The 16,986-nt window shown below is 33.9% G+C and overlaps 3 protein-coding genes across 3 annotated transcripts; 1 reads left to right on the forward strand and 2 right to left on the reverse strand.

Annotated features, from left to right (window-relative positions):
• Positions 1-6: 6 nt before the first annotated feature.
• On the reverse strand, positions 7-1,320 carry LOC119837857. Its single transcript, XM_038363634.1, has one exon. The coding sequence runs from the start codon at positions 1,224-1,226 to the stop codon at positions 270-272; it is 957 nt and encodes a 318-aa protein (XP_038219562.1). The 5' UTR covers positions 1,227-1,320; the 3' UTR covers positions 7-269.
• Positions 1,321-1,652: 332 nt separating this feature from the next.
• LOC119838038 (4-hydroxybutyrate coenzyme A transferase-like) lies at positions 1,653-9,895 on the reverse strand. The gene is made up of 5 exons (XM_038363851.1): positions 9,548-9,895; positions 4,548-4,710; positions 2,906-3,044; positions 2,201-2,291; positions 1,653-1,870 (listed from the first exon to the last, which is right to left on the reverse strand). Exons 1-5 carry the CDS (start codon positions 9,735-9,737, stop codon positions 1,653-1,655), a joined length of 801 nt encoding a protein of 266 aa, XP_038219779.1. The 5' UTR covers positions 9,738-9,895.
• A 1,640-nt stretch (positions 9,896-11,535) lies between these two features.
• LOC119837925 (V-type proton ATPase subunit B) lies at positions 11,536-16,611 on the forward strand. The gene is made up of 8 exons (XM_038363716.1): positions 11,536-11,709; positions 12,903-13,021; positions 13,446-13,575; positions 14,292-14,423; positions 14,595-14,719; positions 15,006-15,236; positions 15,703-15,805; positions 16,406-16,611. The coding sequence occupies exons 1-8, from the start codon at positions 11,625-11,627 to the stop codon at positions 16,594-16,596; spliced, it is 1,116 nt and encodes a 371-aa protein (XP_038219644.1). The 5' UTR covers positions 11,536-11,624; the 3' UTR covers positions 16,597-16,611.
• Positions 16,612-16,986: the final 375 nt, after the last annotated feature.

The raw sequence follows: 16,986 nt of genomic DNA on the forward strand, positions 1-16,986 counted from the left end.
TAATAACATGCAATAAAACATGTGGCATAATATAAAAAATATTAGCAAAATAGTGATCAAAGCAACCGCGGAAAACATGTCGTAATGCAATAGATATACGGTGTATAATTGAGTGAGCGCAAGCAAAAAACCGGTTGGTGCCCGAGCGATAAGCGAACAAAGGAGCTCGAAGCGTGGAATGAATGGAAGGGGAATGAAACAGCGATTCTCAAACATTAAAAGCAGCAATTCAACAAGAAGTGAATATAACAAGATTAAATGGTAAATAATTATAAAAAATATTTTTTTAAGTCACTATCCGATTTTATACTTAATACTGGAGATGTGGAATTTTTTCTCACCAAAATTTTACAGTTCTTCACCCATACGTATAAGAAGCCTTTTTCTTTAGCCAGGATCTTGGTTTTGTTAAGTAGGGTTTTGTTAGCAAGTGTAAGATGGTCGTTTACGAATATCGAACTATCTCCCGTGCATCCGAGTTCCGACGCTGTGATTTTTCGTTTTTTGGCTGCCGCAACAAAATTTTCTTTCATGTATCTATTATGTAATGAGCATATTATACTTTTGTTACGTGGGTCACTCCGCATGGGCACTCTTGCGATATAATTAATTTGCTGTTTGGGGATATCGAGGTCAAGCAAACTACCAATTCTTGAAACGATTTCGAATAGATTTTCGGAATTGGATGTGGGGACACCCTTTATCTCAATATTGTTGAGGCGGGATCTTTGCTCGTTATCTTGGTGAGCTTCGTTTAGCTTTTCAAGTTGACTTCTGAGTGAGATGACTTCATCTTTTGATTTTGTTAGCATTTCCACTTCAGCGCTCAGACCAGCGACCTTTGAGGTTAATTCTGCAACAGAGTCGTGGACGAATTCGATGGATGTTTTCATTGATATGAAGTCATCTTTAATAGCTTTTAACTCAGCCAATTCAGTTTGTATTTTCTTCATATTTTCCACAATGTCAGGTATGGCTGAGGTACGGGCTGATAGTAATTTTAATTCAGATAAGATGTTATCCATATCGGCAGTAGAAGGGCCAGGAAATGTTGGGCGTGGGCTTGGTACTTTACAAGCTGAACATCTCCATGATAACTTCCTGTCACCGAGCCTGCGCCACCCAGACTCCGTAATTCCAGCACAAGGAAAGTCGTAGTGGTTGAGACATATGGAACACATGGCCCCGTCCCGAAACTCAGAGTCACAACTTTTGCACTTAAACATTCTTGTTATGCTGCAGACAGAAAAGGTTTGAGAATCTCAGACAAACTGCGTTGCAGGCGTCGAGCGGATAGATACGTGCGGTTGGTCAGCTGTCTAGCGACGTACTGGTATAATATAACAACTCTTTTAACACAATTGTATAAAGCATGTATACACTAAAAAATAAGTTTGATATTCACTGGCTATATAGAATTTGATAATGATAATGACAAATCTATGATGAATGACAGTTAATTAAACGGAAACGATAAATTTACAATTGATAGCAATGATAATGAAAACCACAGTGAATTAGTCAATGAGTGATTCAATCACTAAGTGAGTGAATTAGTCAGTCAGTCAGTGATTTAGTTAGTCAGTCAGTGATTTAGTTAGTCAGTCAGTGAGTGAGTGAGTTTCTGAGTGAATGAGTGAGTGAGTGATAGCTCAGTGAGTAGGTGTGAGCGCCGACTCACCCATCTGCAAGGTGGCGCCGTCCTCGACGAGGTTGTCCCCGATGAGCTGGCCGATGCGGGTTTCCTCCGCGCTGGCGCCCTTCCCGCCGTGCTCCGGCAGCGGCGTGGCGTCCTCCACCGCGTAGTCCACGTGCGACACGTGGATGATTGCGTCGCCGAACGTGCGCGGCATGTGCGGGTTGATTTGCGCTGTGCGACACGACAGTATTGTCAATGTTAAGTTTTTGTGCACGAAAAAGACGAAGTGCTGGCTCCGTGGTGAGGACCTCGGAATTAAATCGATAAGTCGGGGTTACGAGACCAGGTGAGCGTGCAAGAAATAAATTGATTTTTCAATTTATCTGCGCATGTGGATAACGTCACCACTGCTCGAAACGGTGAAGGAAAACATCGTGTGGAAACCGGCATGTCCAAGAATCAAAAGTTCGACGATATGTGATATCTGCCAACCCACATTTGGTCAGTATAATTAACTAAATATAACTGCCTTCAAATGGACTACTATGTCTTATCACTTACCAATAATAGTTTTGGAATTAACGAGGGCGGCTCTGACGCAGTCCACGGAGGTACCCAGGCTGCAGTAGCCGTGCTGGTCGGGGGGTGACACCTGACAGAGAATATTGGTATGTCATCTGTGTAGATGCCTGACAGAGAATATTGGTATGTCATCTGTGATGATGACAGTGTTGTCACCCAAAGATTCTGAATATTTTCGATATGCAATCAAAATCTTTACTAACCTATAAATTCATAGTGGATAGTTTTTTCGACATCAGAATACTAACTCTCGTGAATCTAAAACAGTTCACTTATTCTACTCTTTATGTTAAGTATCAAATTTAAGAGAAGCAATCTAATAGAAACTTGAGGAGTATCGTACGTTACTATGTAGGCTAGCATTAAAATAAAATTGTAAAGACTTGGTTTTGTTTATAAAAAAAAAAAAAATTAACATAATCAGTTAAGTTATTCGGGAGTTGTCGCGACCACGTCAGAACATACATGCGGACACACGGATTTTTTGTCAATGAAAAATGTCTTCCAAACATGCCTTACTGTGTAAGTTTACAACGTATTAATTGACATTTCTGTGTTGTAGGATTTATGGTAAACATTATTTCATAGCGCGATAAAGAGTAAATAGATATAATTTTAGTGAGCGCGAGCCGAACTCAACCTAATACGCTTCGCTGTGACATCCGTCACATTCCCTAAAATTACCTGGATAACAGCAATGTCGGGCTGAATGATCTTCCTGTGGAAGAGCTTCGGGATATCTTGCAGGAAAATGGGGATAGCATCAGACCGGCCTTCAGCGACTGACTTCCTCACATTCGCCGCCATGAACAGCGACACCGATCTGGAAGTTATAGAAGCAATCACATGGGAGAGCGGAAAAAATAAATTTTTAGAACAAATTATTTACTCAATTTTGTATTGTACTATATGCCAAAGAAAATTAAGCATATAATGGAGTTTTCGCATCGCATGGTAACCATAAAAACTTCCAATAAATATACTAGTATAGGTATTTTTTTGGTCCGGTGATTTAAAATTGTACCTTTTACTTTTGCTCTGCTTATGGACGAAGCCTGATTTGCTATATTGCTATGTATTTTTAGATTAATTTATACAGGACTCTGAGAAACTTATGTTTAATTCAATTTTATTAACAACTCACATTGTCTCACTGTGGCTAATATCGTTTTATATTCTGGTACATACCAGTTGCATCACGATAATCCTTTTGAAGTCTGATCGGTCAATCGTCATTACATATTGAATATAAGGAGTGAGTTATGTTACATTTAGATTTATTTCAATTTACGTGCAGTTTATATATGTTGCTACGATGAGGGTGGCATAATCTATATAGATTTAACCCTCTATAAACACACAAAGAAAAAAATACATTTATTATTATTATTTATTATTATTTTATACTTTATTGCACACAAACATTTACAAAAAAAGACATATATGAAACAAAAACAAAAGAGACATTATGCACAAAAAAATTTAGATGGAATATCTTAACTGTTTCGACATATTCGGATATATTGAAGGTAAAAGTATATATATACTAATGCGATACAATAGCAATTAATAAATTGATACCCCAAAATAACCGGTGATCATATGAATACAAAATAGCTATCTCAGCTCAGAGATCAACCATAATTCCCTGGTTGCATAAGAAATGGCATATTTCAGATCGAGTGGAATGTCAAATAGATGTTATCGATTATTATCAGATATTCGTTATCAATTATCGCCTCGCCACTGTTACCCCTGTTGGCACGCGATCTGCGAAATCCACTTTATGTAATGTTATGAAAAGCGGACTTACTTGAATACTTTGAAATGTCGTGAAGAAATAGTTACTGCTTCGATATGAATTCGAAATGATGGAAGCATAAAAATGATGAACATTCGAAAAATAATTACTACTGTCTTCCTTGACCACTCATCTAGTCTGAGGAGTAAATATAGTAATCCAGATCTCGTCCTTATCAAGCCAACGCCGGATTTTGTTAGGTCATACAGGCTTTAAGATCACAGTTTTTTCTTAAGTCATAGCGGGCAACTGGGCTGGTGACTCGCCTGATGGTAAACGATCACCACCGCCCATGAACATTCACAGAGGCTCAGACCTCTGAGAATCCGTTGCCCGCTTTTAAGGGATAAGGGATAAGGAAAGGATTGATTACTGGAAAGAAGGAATGGACTTGGAAGGGCTAGGAGAAGGAAATAAGCCTCTGGACAGGCAGTTGGACATCTGCTTTTTATAAAACGCGAAATTTGACACGTCGTTGTATGGAATGTAAAGAACTGGCTCTCAGGGCCAGTGTACTATACAAACCTGAAGATATCCTTGCACTCCGGGGCCACATATTTTGCTTCTAGTTCTGTATGCATATGGACAACCTTTATGTCCTTCATGGACCCCGCTTTACCAACATCAGTCATTGCGTTTAGGAGCGGGACTGGGGTCGCCGCTGCGCCCTGGGCGAATACTGTCTGACCTGGAAAGATGACATATACCGTTATCAGTTATTATTAGTCCCATATTATATTTATACAGTAACGATCCATAGGGGTTTCTTCTATACTTCTAATATTAAAAATTAATTGTTTGTGGCAATAGATCGATTAGTTACTCTTTCACACAGACATGGTTAACCATGCCTATTTTCATTAATTAATCAAATACTTTTAATCCCTTAATTTCTTTCCACTCTCACGAAATACGATGCAAAATCGATAAACATCGTATCTTCACTTTAAAATAGACTCCGATTTAGAGCATATGGCATTGTATCTATGCACTTATGTATTCTAGGGCCGCAACATTGTAGCGCTTGTAAACATAAGTCAGGTTTTATAATGCGCTTGAATCTAGAGTCTAAATCATAGTCGACCCGGTGTACTTCGCACCGCCTCATGAATCATCTTTTATTTATACATATTTATTTATATTCTCTTTGATTTTGTTAAGTTTTTTAATAACTACTATATTATTTTATTTAGGCATTCCAAACATGATTACAAGTAAAGCTGCCCAACACAGGTGTGGGAAGTATCACAAACGAAGTCATATGCAAAGATCTATATTTGAAACGATATTAACATCGGCACAAACATTATTTAATCACATCACTTGCGTCAACTGCGATAACAGAATAAACAGATTTCAAAGGTCAATACACCACTCTATTAAATATTTTTACTCTATCGTGAATGACCTATGGGTGTGTCAGTGCTTGACCTTATTGTTATTGCAATTATATTACTGTAATATTGTTTCAAACTAATGCTTCCTCGAAATAATGTTTCGATAACGTTTCTTTTTATATCTCTTTTTTATAATGCTTAGATAACGAGATTATTTTTTATAATCCCTTGTTTTATATAATATATTGTATACACAATGCATTTCTAAAATGTTGATTAACTGTCTTTAAATACGTTAAGACTATTTAGTTATATCTAAAAGTCTTCAAATATTATCTTTGGTGTTTTCTGGCAAGATTATTTAGACACAACCATTATTAAAAGATAACGTATTTTCATTGACTAAGTAAAAATTATCGCATGTATTAACAATATAATTATTTTTAACGAATAATTAATTGAACCGCCTTCCAATTGTCAGCACGACACCGAATCATATCATTATAAGATAAACAAACACAAAAAGATTCAGTTGAATTGATAACCTTCTCTTTTTTGAAGTCAGTTATTAGGTTCAAAAATAAATGTACATTGTTCTATGTGGGCATACTACTGGGCTTTTTACGAAAAATACACATACTAATCTTATATATAAAATTATCGTGTCACAATGTTCGTTCATACTCCTCCGAAACGGCTGGCCCGATTCTCTAGATATTTCGTGGACGTATCGGGTAGAGCTGAGAATCGGTCACCATCTATTTTTCATACCCCTAAATGATAAGAGTAAGTCACAACAGAATTTACCGGATCAGCAGGTCATAAAGCTGAAGAGTTGGTTCAGAGGTAAGTGACCCCATTATAGCCCACGTCTCATATTTAAACAAGTATTCAAGTATATATTTTACGTGCGATGCGTTTAAATTTGAAAATGTTAATTCACTCGTATTGAATTTGGGTTTTTAAAATCTCGCTGTGGCTTTTTGTATTTTAATATATTATAACGAGAATAAAACAAAAATATCCTTGGTTAATATAAATTTTAATATCCATCTCATTCATTCTCAAGATCTAAATATAAACTCATAAACACATTCCAGACTAGCAACATCTTATCTGTCATGATTATACAAAACATAATAGTTGCCAATAATAAGATGAATATTATCTACGGGTAACAACTTAATGTTGTATGTGTGTGTGTTCCGGTGACACGCGACAAACACTGAACTAATAATGATGAAATTGTAGTAAATAAAGATTGATTCTAGTATCATACTGAACTAAACCCCCCACGAATATGATAAATGCGAAAGTAACCTTCTCGGATTGTCTCATTTCTTCAGGCCGAAACCACTAAACCAGTTTCGATGAAATTTGGTACAGATATAGTTTAAGACCCAAGAAAGTACATAGAATGGTTTTTACCGAGGAAATCCCGAGGTAACAGGAACTGTGCAGGTAAAACCCCTGAACCGTCTATCTTGTCCTTTGACTTCGCGGGCAAAGCGCTAGCGGAATTATGCTAGTAATATAACAAACTATGTTATTATCACGAGATTGTCATATTGCCTCATCTTGTAACATACAAATCTTTTTAGCCCACGCTAGCGAATATCCAAAAATAATTGTCCACCCAAAACTGTCGTATTATTATTGAACTATGTACCATAGATACTTCTCCTCTACTTAAAAAAGTAAATGTACTATAGTAACAATAATAGATTCGTAGACCCCACTGTAAAAGTACCTATACCACTAATACGATATCCGTTAAGGTCACAAGGGATAGCCTCAACAATAAGTACCTACTACGATTCTTGTGATCACATTGTGTTGAACTACATTGTGTTATCAATATACTATATATTGTAAGAAAACATTTTTAGTTACGTACTTACGAAATAGGCTGCTTTTTACACGCTTTTTATTAGCTTCACCTGTATGTTTGTTTGTAACCGACTTCTTTGGGCGCGATTTTGACCCACTTTAAACGGCCAGATTTCGTTCAAACTTTGTAGATTTATTGAGGACCGATGACAATACACTAATTTGATAAAATTATTCCAGTTTTCAATTTGCAAAATATGATTTTTTTTAAAGCGTGTTTTTTAGTTTTTTTTAAACTATTATATTGATTATTTAAGAATAGAATACGAATTATTTTGATAACGAAATGTTTTCGTTATAGAATGTCAGTCACGTCAAATTCAAATAGAGAATCTTTCTATTACATTAAGTATACAGCATTTTTCAGTTTTTTTTTTATTTTTTTTTTATTAGGTATTTAGTGAATTACGAAAACAGTTTGTGTAAACAGGGGGTATTATTTGTGCTAGTTACATATGCTATGTAATGAGATCTTTGTTTATTAGGAACATATGTATAGAAAAATATATCTATGAGATATTTGAATAAAAAAACTGGAGCTAATGAATATGCTGTTGTTTATTTTTAAATTCTAAAAGTTATTATTTTTTTACTTTTGTGCCAATGAAGGAACTAATTCTCTGTGTTTCATTACATATAAAAATATGAGGAAATGTTTTCCTGTGATTCCTTGCCCCCTTACAGCAATGAGGAAAGCCACAGGCAGAATATATATTCAGTATTCACAATAACTACTGATATTGATACAAATTAAATGCTTAATTCGACCCTATTTTCTGACAAGCACAAGGTTGGACAATCCATTCTTCGAACAAGGTAAACTGTAAAGTTATCTTATTACATTATCAATGTAGTTATAAACCTGCTTATCTGTAGACAATTTTTACTGTAGAGGTTGGCAGAGAGAAATATCATATTTATACCATAAACAAAATGAGGTGCATAAAGATTTTCCAGTTTTCCTTTTGAACTTTGGAAACCTAAAGAAATCATGTTTCTATATAACTATACTAGCTGCACCCGGCAAACGCTGTTCTGCCTTACTCTTATCATTTAGGGGTATGAAAAATAGATGTTGGCCGATTCTCATATATACCGGATAAGCAAAAAAAAATTCATATGTATGAGTATGGCAATGAAAACTGTGACACGAGAATTTTATATCTACACTAATACTTTAAAGAGGAAAACTTTGTTTGTTTGTTTGGTTGTAATGAATAGGCTCAAAAACTATTTAAATATAAATAAAAGTTTATCACCAAATGTGTTTTTAAACGTAAACCTCAAGATCAAGGCTCAATAAATTTAACTAATTTTTCTTTTAACATTTTAGGAAATAGAGAAGTTCTGAGAGTGAAGAATGTAAGAAAAAAAACCACAGGTGAAGCTGGGTTGGACTTCCAACAAAATTAAGATTCTCAATTTGTTTTTAATAGTATATTAATAGTATTGTCATTTGGTTTATTTCATCCAAAGATGTTCTTGTGATTTCTCAATTACAAAAGGAAGATCTTTTTATTTGTTACAATTAACATTTTATATTAGTTATAGTCAAGGCAATAAATAATTAGTAGAGAATATAAAGATGATTTATTATAGAGCAGTGTAGTAAAAATATCAGTTTTCATTTGCATTCCAATTAGAAATTCATTCATGTAGGTAGTACCTATTGACATTATGAACTACAAGGTCCAAAGTTCAGTGCAGTTCAATTAACAACCCATATTTTACTGTAGATAGAATCCTAATAGATTAATTGTCTTGGAAGACAAACTTAGATGGTTGGTATTTGTTGTTATTTATGGTTCTTAATTGGGGAAAAGGAATTAAAAATGAAGAAATAAAATCTTTATATAATCAGCTTGTAACTTTTTTAGTAACTATATAAAGAAAATTATATCATGTTGTAGAGGAAAACAGCAACATTTATATTGTAGGGGTTTGCAACTTTATTTTTATAGCAATGATTACTATGAATGTAAAGTAAATACAAAATAACTTAATTATAGATTAGAATAGAAAATTATGTATTTAGAAGTTGTTGGTATTTTAATCCTCACGCAATTACTATCTTGATTGAATCTTCTAAATGAAATTTATCGCTACGATCATAATATGCTGCCAGTAATATATAGCTAGCGGATGTAGATAAAATAAATATGTCAGAAGAAACTGTATAAAAACAAAAGAATAATACCAAGGTCAATTCTGCAGTTATTTAAATTTATACAACTTAACTTTATTACTAGCCGGTATACGTATTACATGTTTGCGATAAAAATAATTATCATTTCTTACCAGATTTTAAACATTTCTCGAATGCCTCCTTTGCAGTAACAAATTCAGGTTTCCTATCCAAAGGCTGGGACAGTTCTTGTGTATACGTAAAATAACTACGATTATATTTCACAGATAGCAATGACGTGCTTATTTTTCCAAATTTTAGAGCCGATACATTAGGCACAAGCACTTTTCCTATCACAGACATTTTCACGTTTGAAAATTAGGATAACAATCGATGTGTTCGTAAAGTTATACTGTAAAGTAAATAATTGTTGTATTTTTTATATTTTTATATCGGCGATATAACGATACGCGCGAGCGGACGCAACGCGCACAGACGTTTTAAAATTGACGGGACGGGGGCCCCGACCTCGCGACAGCGCCCCGCGCCGTGCCCTTATTTAAAAATTCGTGTTGCCACTCATATAAAACGTAAAAATGGGAAAAATAATATTTTTATATATTATGTTTCTGCGCACTTAATTAAATTTAATTCACTGAAAGTTCTATTACTACTACGCAGTAATAATTTTAAACATTGATAATTAATAAAATACATTTATACAAAAATTATAACTACACTAAATAAAACTTGAGTGCGCCATTGCTAGGTTAGAATTTCCATATCGGTACCTTCCCAAAAACTCGGCACTTACCACATTAACCACGAGTTTATAAGAACCTTTCATTTATAATCAAAAGACAAATTACCAAAACCTAAAAAAATATAACGTAGAGCCTTTATTTTTCAGTCAAGATAAAATGCATGTGTTTACAAATTATTAGTACCCTTATACTTCAATTTCATATTTTATTATATATAATAAAATACATATTATTCAGCACATTAAATAATTAAATAATTTTACCTCCATGTGACAGTAATCGTTAAAAATTATTTCCGTAGATAAATTTTAAATAAATTCGAGTTCAAGGAGTTCAGATTTGAAATTGTTTTCTTTAACCATTACTATTATACTTACACAGAGTGTTATTCCATATTCAAATCTGGCGCCTATATATATTAAAAAAGTATAGTTTTTGCTATTTTCTGATTGGTTATAATCATTATGGCGTTTAGAATTGTGTCTATGGCCTATAACAATCGTGTTTTTGTATTTTATAATTTATATTTTATATGACTTACAAGGCTCTCGCATAAGCATCGGCAAGTAAAGGCTACACGTGTACTGCCCATCCACATTTATTGTAGAAACTAAGTTAGATACTTAATTTCATTATCATGTCTTGAAAGTTTATTATCATCTGGATAAAATAAAATAAAATGTAATGAGCTTTGATGATACAATCAACTAGATTGTTTCACTGCAGCACTGCTTGTTTGTGCAGTGTGACTTGTTTCTTCTACTGCACAGGGTGTACAAGTATATAAAGTACTAATTATATCTTTTCATTTAAAGTGGGTCAAAACCGACTCTATGAGTGATTGTATATTTTGATATAATTCAAATCAAACAATCGTTACTCCATTTCAGCATGATAAAAAACGTTACCAGACTCTTTAACATTAAAAGAAGCACTTTGAGACAATTTGTGAAAACGCACGCGAGAGGGACGTTTTTGTGAGGGACGACGATAAAACGCGAGGTCGCAATCTACAATCTTGTATTTGCATCGCTTTACCTTCTCTTTTGGAGATTGTAAATGCACCTACCAAAACGACTGATCACCGGTGCCAGTGAGTTCAGCATTTATAGGTCGAAGGAGTCCAATGGCTCCGAAGAGTACTATAATTTATAAATATGTTTAAAAGCGGCTCTGAGACTTGAAAAACAGTACCTAACTCTGCATAAAACATATCATTTTATAATTAATAGTTAAATAATTATTACATGGAATTAACCTATTCCCTAAGAAAACTTATAAGAGCATTTTTTTAAATATGTGTAACATTCTTTAGATAATTTGATTTTACCACAATTATTTTCTGTTCTGGCAAAGCTCGCCTTGTGATAGATCACGTGACGGCACGTGAAACTGCATAGACAATTCCTCCATTCGTCAGTTTTCGGGTGAAGAGGCAGCGCAGTTTGGTGTTTCATTGAGCGGCCTGCCTATAGAAAACAGAATCATGGCCAAAACCATCTCCCTTACCCAGGCAAACAAGGAGCATGCCCTTGTTGTATCCAGGGATTTCATTTCCCAGCCCCGTCTGAGTAAGTAACTTATTTATATGGCTTCTAATTTTGTACATTTGCCTAGTTGGGGCGACATAATATATGTCAGATTATTGATTTTTTCATTATAACTTTGATTTGTTTTTATCTAATGAGTTTAATTTAATGAAGTCAGTTAATTTTAAGCCGTTAAAATCAAGTAAATAATGTCAAGGGTGCCGAAATTTGCTACATGGGATCCATTTTACTGATCGTCATCATATCATAATCTTATAAGATTACAATCATATACTTTTAAGACGTAATATAGGTGTTTCTCCATTGATGGTTAGAACTAGCTCTTAATTTTAATTCATAGAGGCATATTTCAATTGTATTCATGAATTTGAAATTTTGTAATATTCGAAACTCGTGACGTTCAGACGCCCTTCGACTCTAAATATTTTTTTTTTACAATCACTCTATCTACAATACACTTTAAATATCTAAATCTACAAAAAGTATTTAATTTCTTGGACTAATAACATACTACAACATATTTAAAATACGATTAATATGTGTTTTACAATATAATGGGAATGAATAATTAAGTCATGTGATGTTTTTGAAGTGATGGTTGTAGGACTATTTTTTCATTAGTAATGTTCTATTACTATCACTTTGATATTGAAATACATGTCTGTTCATTTTTATTAATACTAATTGCATTTATTTGACACTCAGCTGATTGTCACATGATATAACAAACCAACGCATGTGCGTTGGTTTGTTATATGTATGTACATAGCAATAATTGAGAGTAATTAATGTCCATATGTCCTAAATTCTTAAAATGAATGAATAATATACTCTAAGGTCTACTTATAAAAAAAGAGAATAAAACATACTTTGGGCCATTACTTATCGCGATAAAGTAGTCTAATATATGAACAATATACAAATGTAAAATTTTAATTCAAAGATGATTAATTTATTTAAAACTTGCATATGTATGTTTCTACCTGTGTACCTTATCCTTTTTCTATTAAGATTAAGATAAGCTATAGAAAAAAAGATAGAAAAAAAATCTTCAGTGGTTATAAATTATTGCATTCATTTACCGTATTTATTTACACTTAATACTCATAGCAATCAACCCACTAATTGTCAATTTACTTTAGCCAGTCAATAATTTCAGATCACTCCTGATCAGTTTTTCACTTAAATTAATTATGAAAATAATTTGTTCACAGCGTACAAAACAGTGTCAGGTGTAAATGGGCCACTTGTAATCCTCGATGAGGTGAAATTCCCCAAATTCTCTGAGATTGTACAACTGAAGCTTGCAGATGGCACTCTACGATCTGGACAGGTAATGTCTCAAATGTTTTTTAAATGCCACATCTCTATCGTAATAGATAATACTTAGTATATCATACAAATATTTATTGATAAAATATAAAAAAGATGTGGCTTGTCACAGCAAAATCCTGTGCTATTTTTAGAGAGTGATATAGTGTATAGTGATATGCCCTTGTTTTATAGCATCGAAATGCTTTATATAAATTAGAAAAATTTTAAGAATAGAAAATTTTCAATCACAAGGTGAGATACGAACCCAACCGTGGTTCCATCTCAGTAATTGATATGGCCACAAAAGATTTGTCTGCCATAAAAAAAGAAAAGCCATGTTATTTGAGCATTTGTTAAAAAATAAGTGAAACAATTAGTCATTTAATGTATATTTATTTAAAGTTTAAATAAATATATCTCTATATACAACTCTTTTCTTGCAGGTGTTGGAGGTCAGCGGCTCCAAAGCCGTTGTTCAGGTGTTCGAGGGTACATCGGGTATTGATGCCAAAAACACACTTTGTGAATTCACCGGCGACATCCTGCGTACACCCGTGTCTGAAGATATGTTGGGTTAGTATATATAATTATAGTAAACCTATATTTGAGAAATGTTTCGTAAAAAATAGTTTCTCATAGTGATGTTCCAAGATTCCTTTGGGATTCAGAGTTAAAGCAGTTTTATTTCATTTTTACACAATGTGTTTATTTCACTATATGTACTACTACAAGTAGTAGATTAGAGGAAGGAAATAGTAATTTTATCTTATACTAAAAACTAAATAAATATACTAATTTTTTATGCAATTATTAATATCAACAGCAGGTGAAAATATCACTTGAAAGTAATTTTGAGTGTGTTACGTCTTATCAAATTATAAACTCATTTTAATTTCATATTTGATTATTTTATTAAATACTTGACCTAACCAGGTAGTAATATGTTAATAAGTATTTAGCAATTAATGGTTCAAGACTGATATCTTTGCTAGGTTACTGAGTAACCTGTATTAAAGATATCAGGTCTTTCCTCATATGATAAATATAATAAATAAATATCTCAATGTGTTGTTACCTATATTTCTACATGTATTTTATTTGTTTTATGTGTTAGTGTGATAATTTTTGTAAAATTATTTTTTTCTGAGTATGTTAGATTTGTGTCTGTTTGGCTTTCTATCTGCTTTTATAGATTTTGAATAAGTTAATCTGGGCGAAGCGGAGACAAACAGCTAGTTTTTCATAAAATTTACATTACAAGAAAAAATAAAAATAATTCTTATAACCAGGCCGTGTGTTCAACGGCTCTGGCAAGCCCATCGACAAGGGACCCCCAATCTTGGCTGAGGCCTTCTTGGACATCCAGGGTCAGCCCATCAACCCCTGGTCGCGTATCTACCCCGAGGAAATGATCCAGACTGGTATGTTTATGTCATTATCTCATCATTGGCCCATTTTTCTTTCTAATTGGTATTATTAATTTTTATTATCACACGAATCTATACGATTTTTTGTACTTTTCACTCATATGCATTATATAGTTCAATAAATTTTCAACATACTAAAAAATCTTAAACAACGTACACACCCAGGTATCTCCGCTATTGACGTGATGAACTCGATCGCCCGTGGTCAGAAGATCCCCATCTTCTCGGCTGCTGGTCTTCCACACAATGAGATTGCTGCCCAGATCTGTAGGCAGGCCGGTCTCGTCAAGGTGCGGTGTTTTGTATTTTAAATGTTTAAATTAATGATTTAATTCCCTCTCTCACTCAAGTGTGTGTTTTTATCTTTTTGTCTAAGAAGGAGGCCACATCTTTTTATCTTATCACATTACTATCATTATAAAAGTACAATGGCTTCAGAAGAGAATTTCTAGCTACTGCTTCTACCTTTTTGCTACAAACAATAAACCTTGGCACTAAATGTTCAGGTTTAACCGAATCACAGTAAAAAAAAATATTCACATATTAGTAATAATTAAAAAAAACGATTCTTTCCAGGTGCCCGGTAAATCCGTGCTCGACGATCACGAAGACAATTTCGCCATTGTGTTCGCCGCCATGGGTGTGAACATGGAGACGGCCAGGTTCTTCAAGCAGGACTTCGAGGAGAACGGCTCCATGGAGAACGTGTGCCTGTTCCTCAACCTGGCCAACGACCCCACCATCGAGAGGATCATCACACCACGCCTGGCCCTCACGGCCGCTGAGTTCTTGGCTTACCAGTGCGAGGTGAGTGATGGAGGGTAGTGGGTAATGAAAAGGGAAATGCTTTAGTGTATAACTAAAATTTAAAATTTTTATCTTATTATGCAAGTCCCAATAAAAATGTTATTAAATTTTCTAGGAACTTTTTCTAAAAACTAAAACGTCTGACACTCAGTCAAGAAAGCTGTTCAGAAATTCATCTTTTGCATTGCAACTCTACTTCCTATTATCATATAATTTATTAAATAATGAAAAAAAAAACATTTTTAAATAAAAAATTTAACTATCTTAAAATTGTGAGAACTAGACCAAATTTTAATGTGACCACAGACAGGCTATAGCATGTAAATGAAAAAAAAAAACTCATCAAATTCGGTAAATCCAGTAAAACGTGCCAAACTCATAAAATAATATAGATGATTTGAGAACCTCCTTTTTTGCAGTCGGTTGATAAATGTAATAAACTCATGCATTATTTATATTTGAACAGAAACACGTGTTGGTAATCTTGACCGACATGTCCTCGTACGCGGAGGCTCTGCGTGAGGTGTCGGCCGCCCGTGAGGAGGTGCCCGGCCGTCGTGGTTTCCCCGGTACGCGTGTACATACATACATACAAACTTTCACTCATACATATATACATACATTCATACACACAAACATGTAGGTTCAATTAGGTTAGTAGGTAATGGGTAAAGTTGGTAGGTAATTGGGAACAGTTCACATTACCCTAATGGGAAAAATATTCAAATAATTATTCCCTGTAATTGCAAAACGTTTACAAAAACTTTAATGTTTTAAATCTTTATAGGTATTTAATAAAAAAAAAAAAGTATCATTATGTTAAGTTTTTTTAACATAGCTATAAAAGTTTATTGAGAATGATTCCTATTACCCCCGTCTGGAAAGTATAATCTCATATTTCTTAATTCGAAGCCATATGTTTAATTCAAGTTGAATGACACCAGAGAATATCATAACGTGCACAAAATGATAGATAACTTCTATTTGTTTGCCATCTTTAGAGTAGTAATAGATAACTTTTTTATAGTTTTTCATATGCTGATAATAATTTATATTTAAAGGTTCACACGCACACTGACTGACTAATCATTACAATACAAAATATTCTTATGTAAATTCTTATATATCTTACTAAGTCTTTTGTATTAAGTGTATGATTGGTTTGTCAGGTTACATGTACACGGATTTGGCGACGATCTACGAGCGCGCGGGCCGCGTGGAGGGCCGCAACGGCTCCATCACGCAGATCCCCATCCTCACTATGCCCAACGATGACATCACCCATCCCATCCCCGATCTCACGGGGTACATCACCGAGGGGCAGGTGAGTGGCCGGAGAGCGGTCGGGGTGTTTAGTTAATGGGCTGGGCACTTAGTTGTACGGCTGAATGCGCCGGACTGCAAGTATACGTTGTTTAAAACACATGACAATGAGACGGATAAAAACATTAGTTTTTTATTACAAAATGAGTTTATTCGTGTCACAATAGTTATTTTGAACAATATACAGAGGTATTTATTATATTAGAATATGAAAAAAAAAATTGATTAATATAATAAATACCTCTGTATATTGTTCAAAATAACTATTGTGACACGAATAAACTATATATATATTAGAATATGAAAAAATAAATTGATTAATATATTTCTATCCTTTTAATTTAGATATCAATTTAAAACAATTATTGAACCGTAATTTTTACTCGTGCATTATTATTAATTCATTAATTCACCACCATCCGTTCCG

The sequence above is a fragment of the Zerene cesonia genome, chromosome 29, assembly GCF_012273895.1.
Source record: "Zerene cesonia ecotype Mississippi chromosome 29, Zerene_cesonia_1.1, whole genome shotgun sequence".
Classification (NCBI taxonomy): Eukaryota; Metazoa; Arthropoda; class Insecta; order Lepidoptera; family Pieridae; genus Zerene; species Zerene cesonia.

Bases quoted from the DNA above. Each gene is read 5' to 3' on its own strand.
- LOC119837857 (XM_038363634.1), bottom strand. From the start codon at position 1,226: ATGTTTAAGTGCAAAAGTTGTGACTCTGAGTTTCGGGACGGGGCCATG.
- LOC119838038 (XM_038363851.1), bottom strand. From the start codon at position 9,737: ATGTCTGTGATAGGAAAAGTGCTTGTGCCTAATGTATCGGCTCTAAAA. The intron at 3,045-4,547 runs GTTTGTATAGTA...TATAACTTCCAG, and splicing joins GAGTGCAAGGATATCTTCAG to ATCGGTGTCGCTGTTCATGG. The intron at 1,871-2,200 runs GTAAGTGATAAG...CGTGTCGCACAG, and splicing joins TAATTCCAAAACTATTATTG to CGCAAATCAACCCGCACATG.
- LOC119837925 (XM_038363716.1), top strand. From the start codon at position 11,625: ATGGCCAAAACCATCTCCCTTACCCAGGCAAACAAGGAGCATGCCCTT. The intron at 13,022-13,445 runs GTAATGTCTCAA...CTTTTCTTGCAG, and splicing joins GCACTCTACGATCTGGACAG to GTGTTGGAGGTCAGCGGCTC. The intron at 15,806-16,405 runs GTACGCGTGTAC...TTGGTTTGTCAG, and splicing joins CGGCCGTCGTGGTTTCCCCG to GTTACATGTACACGGATTTG.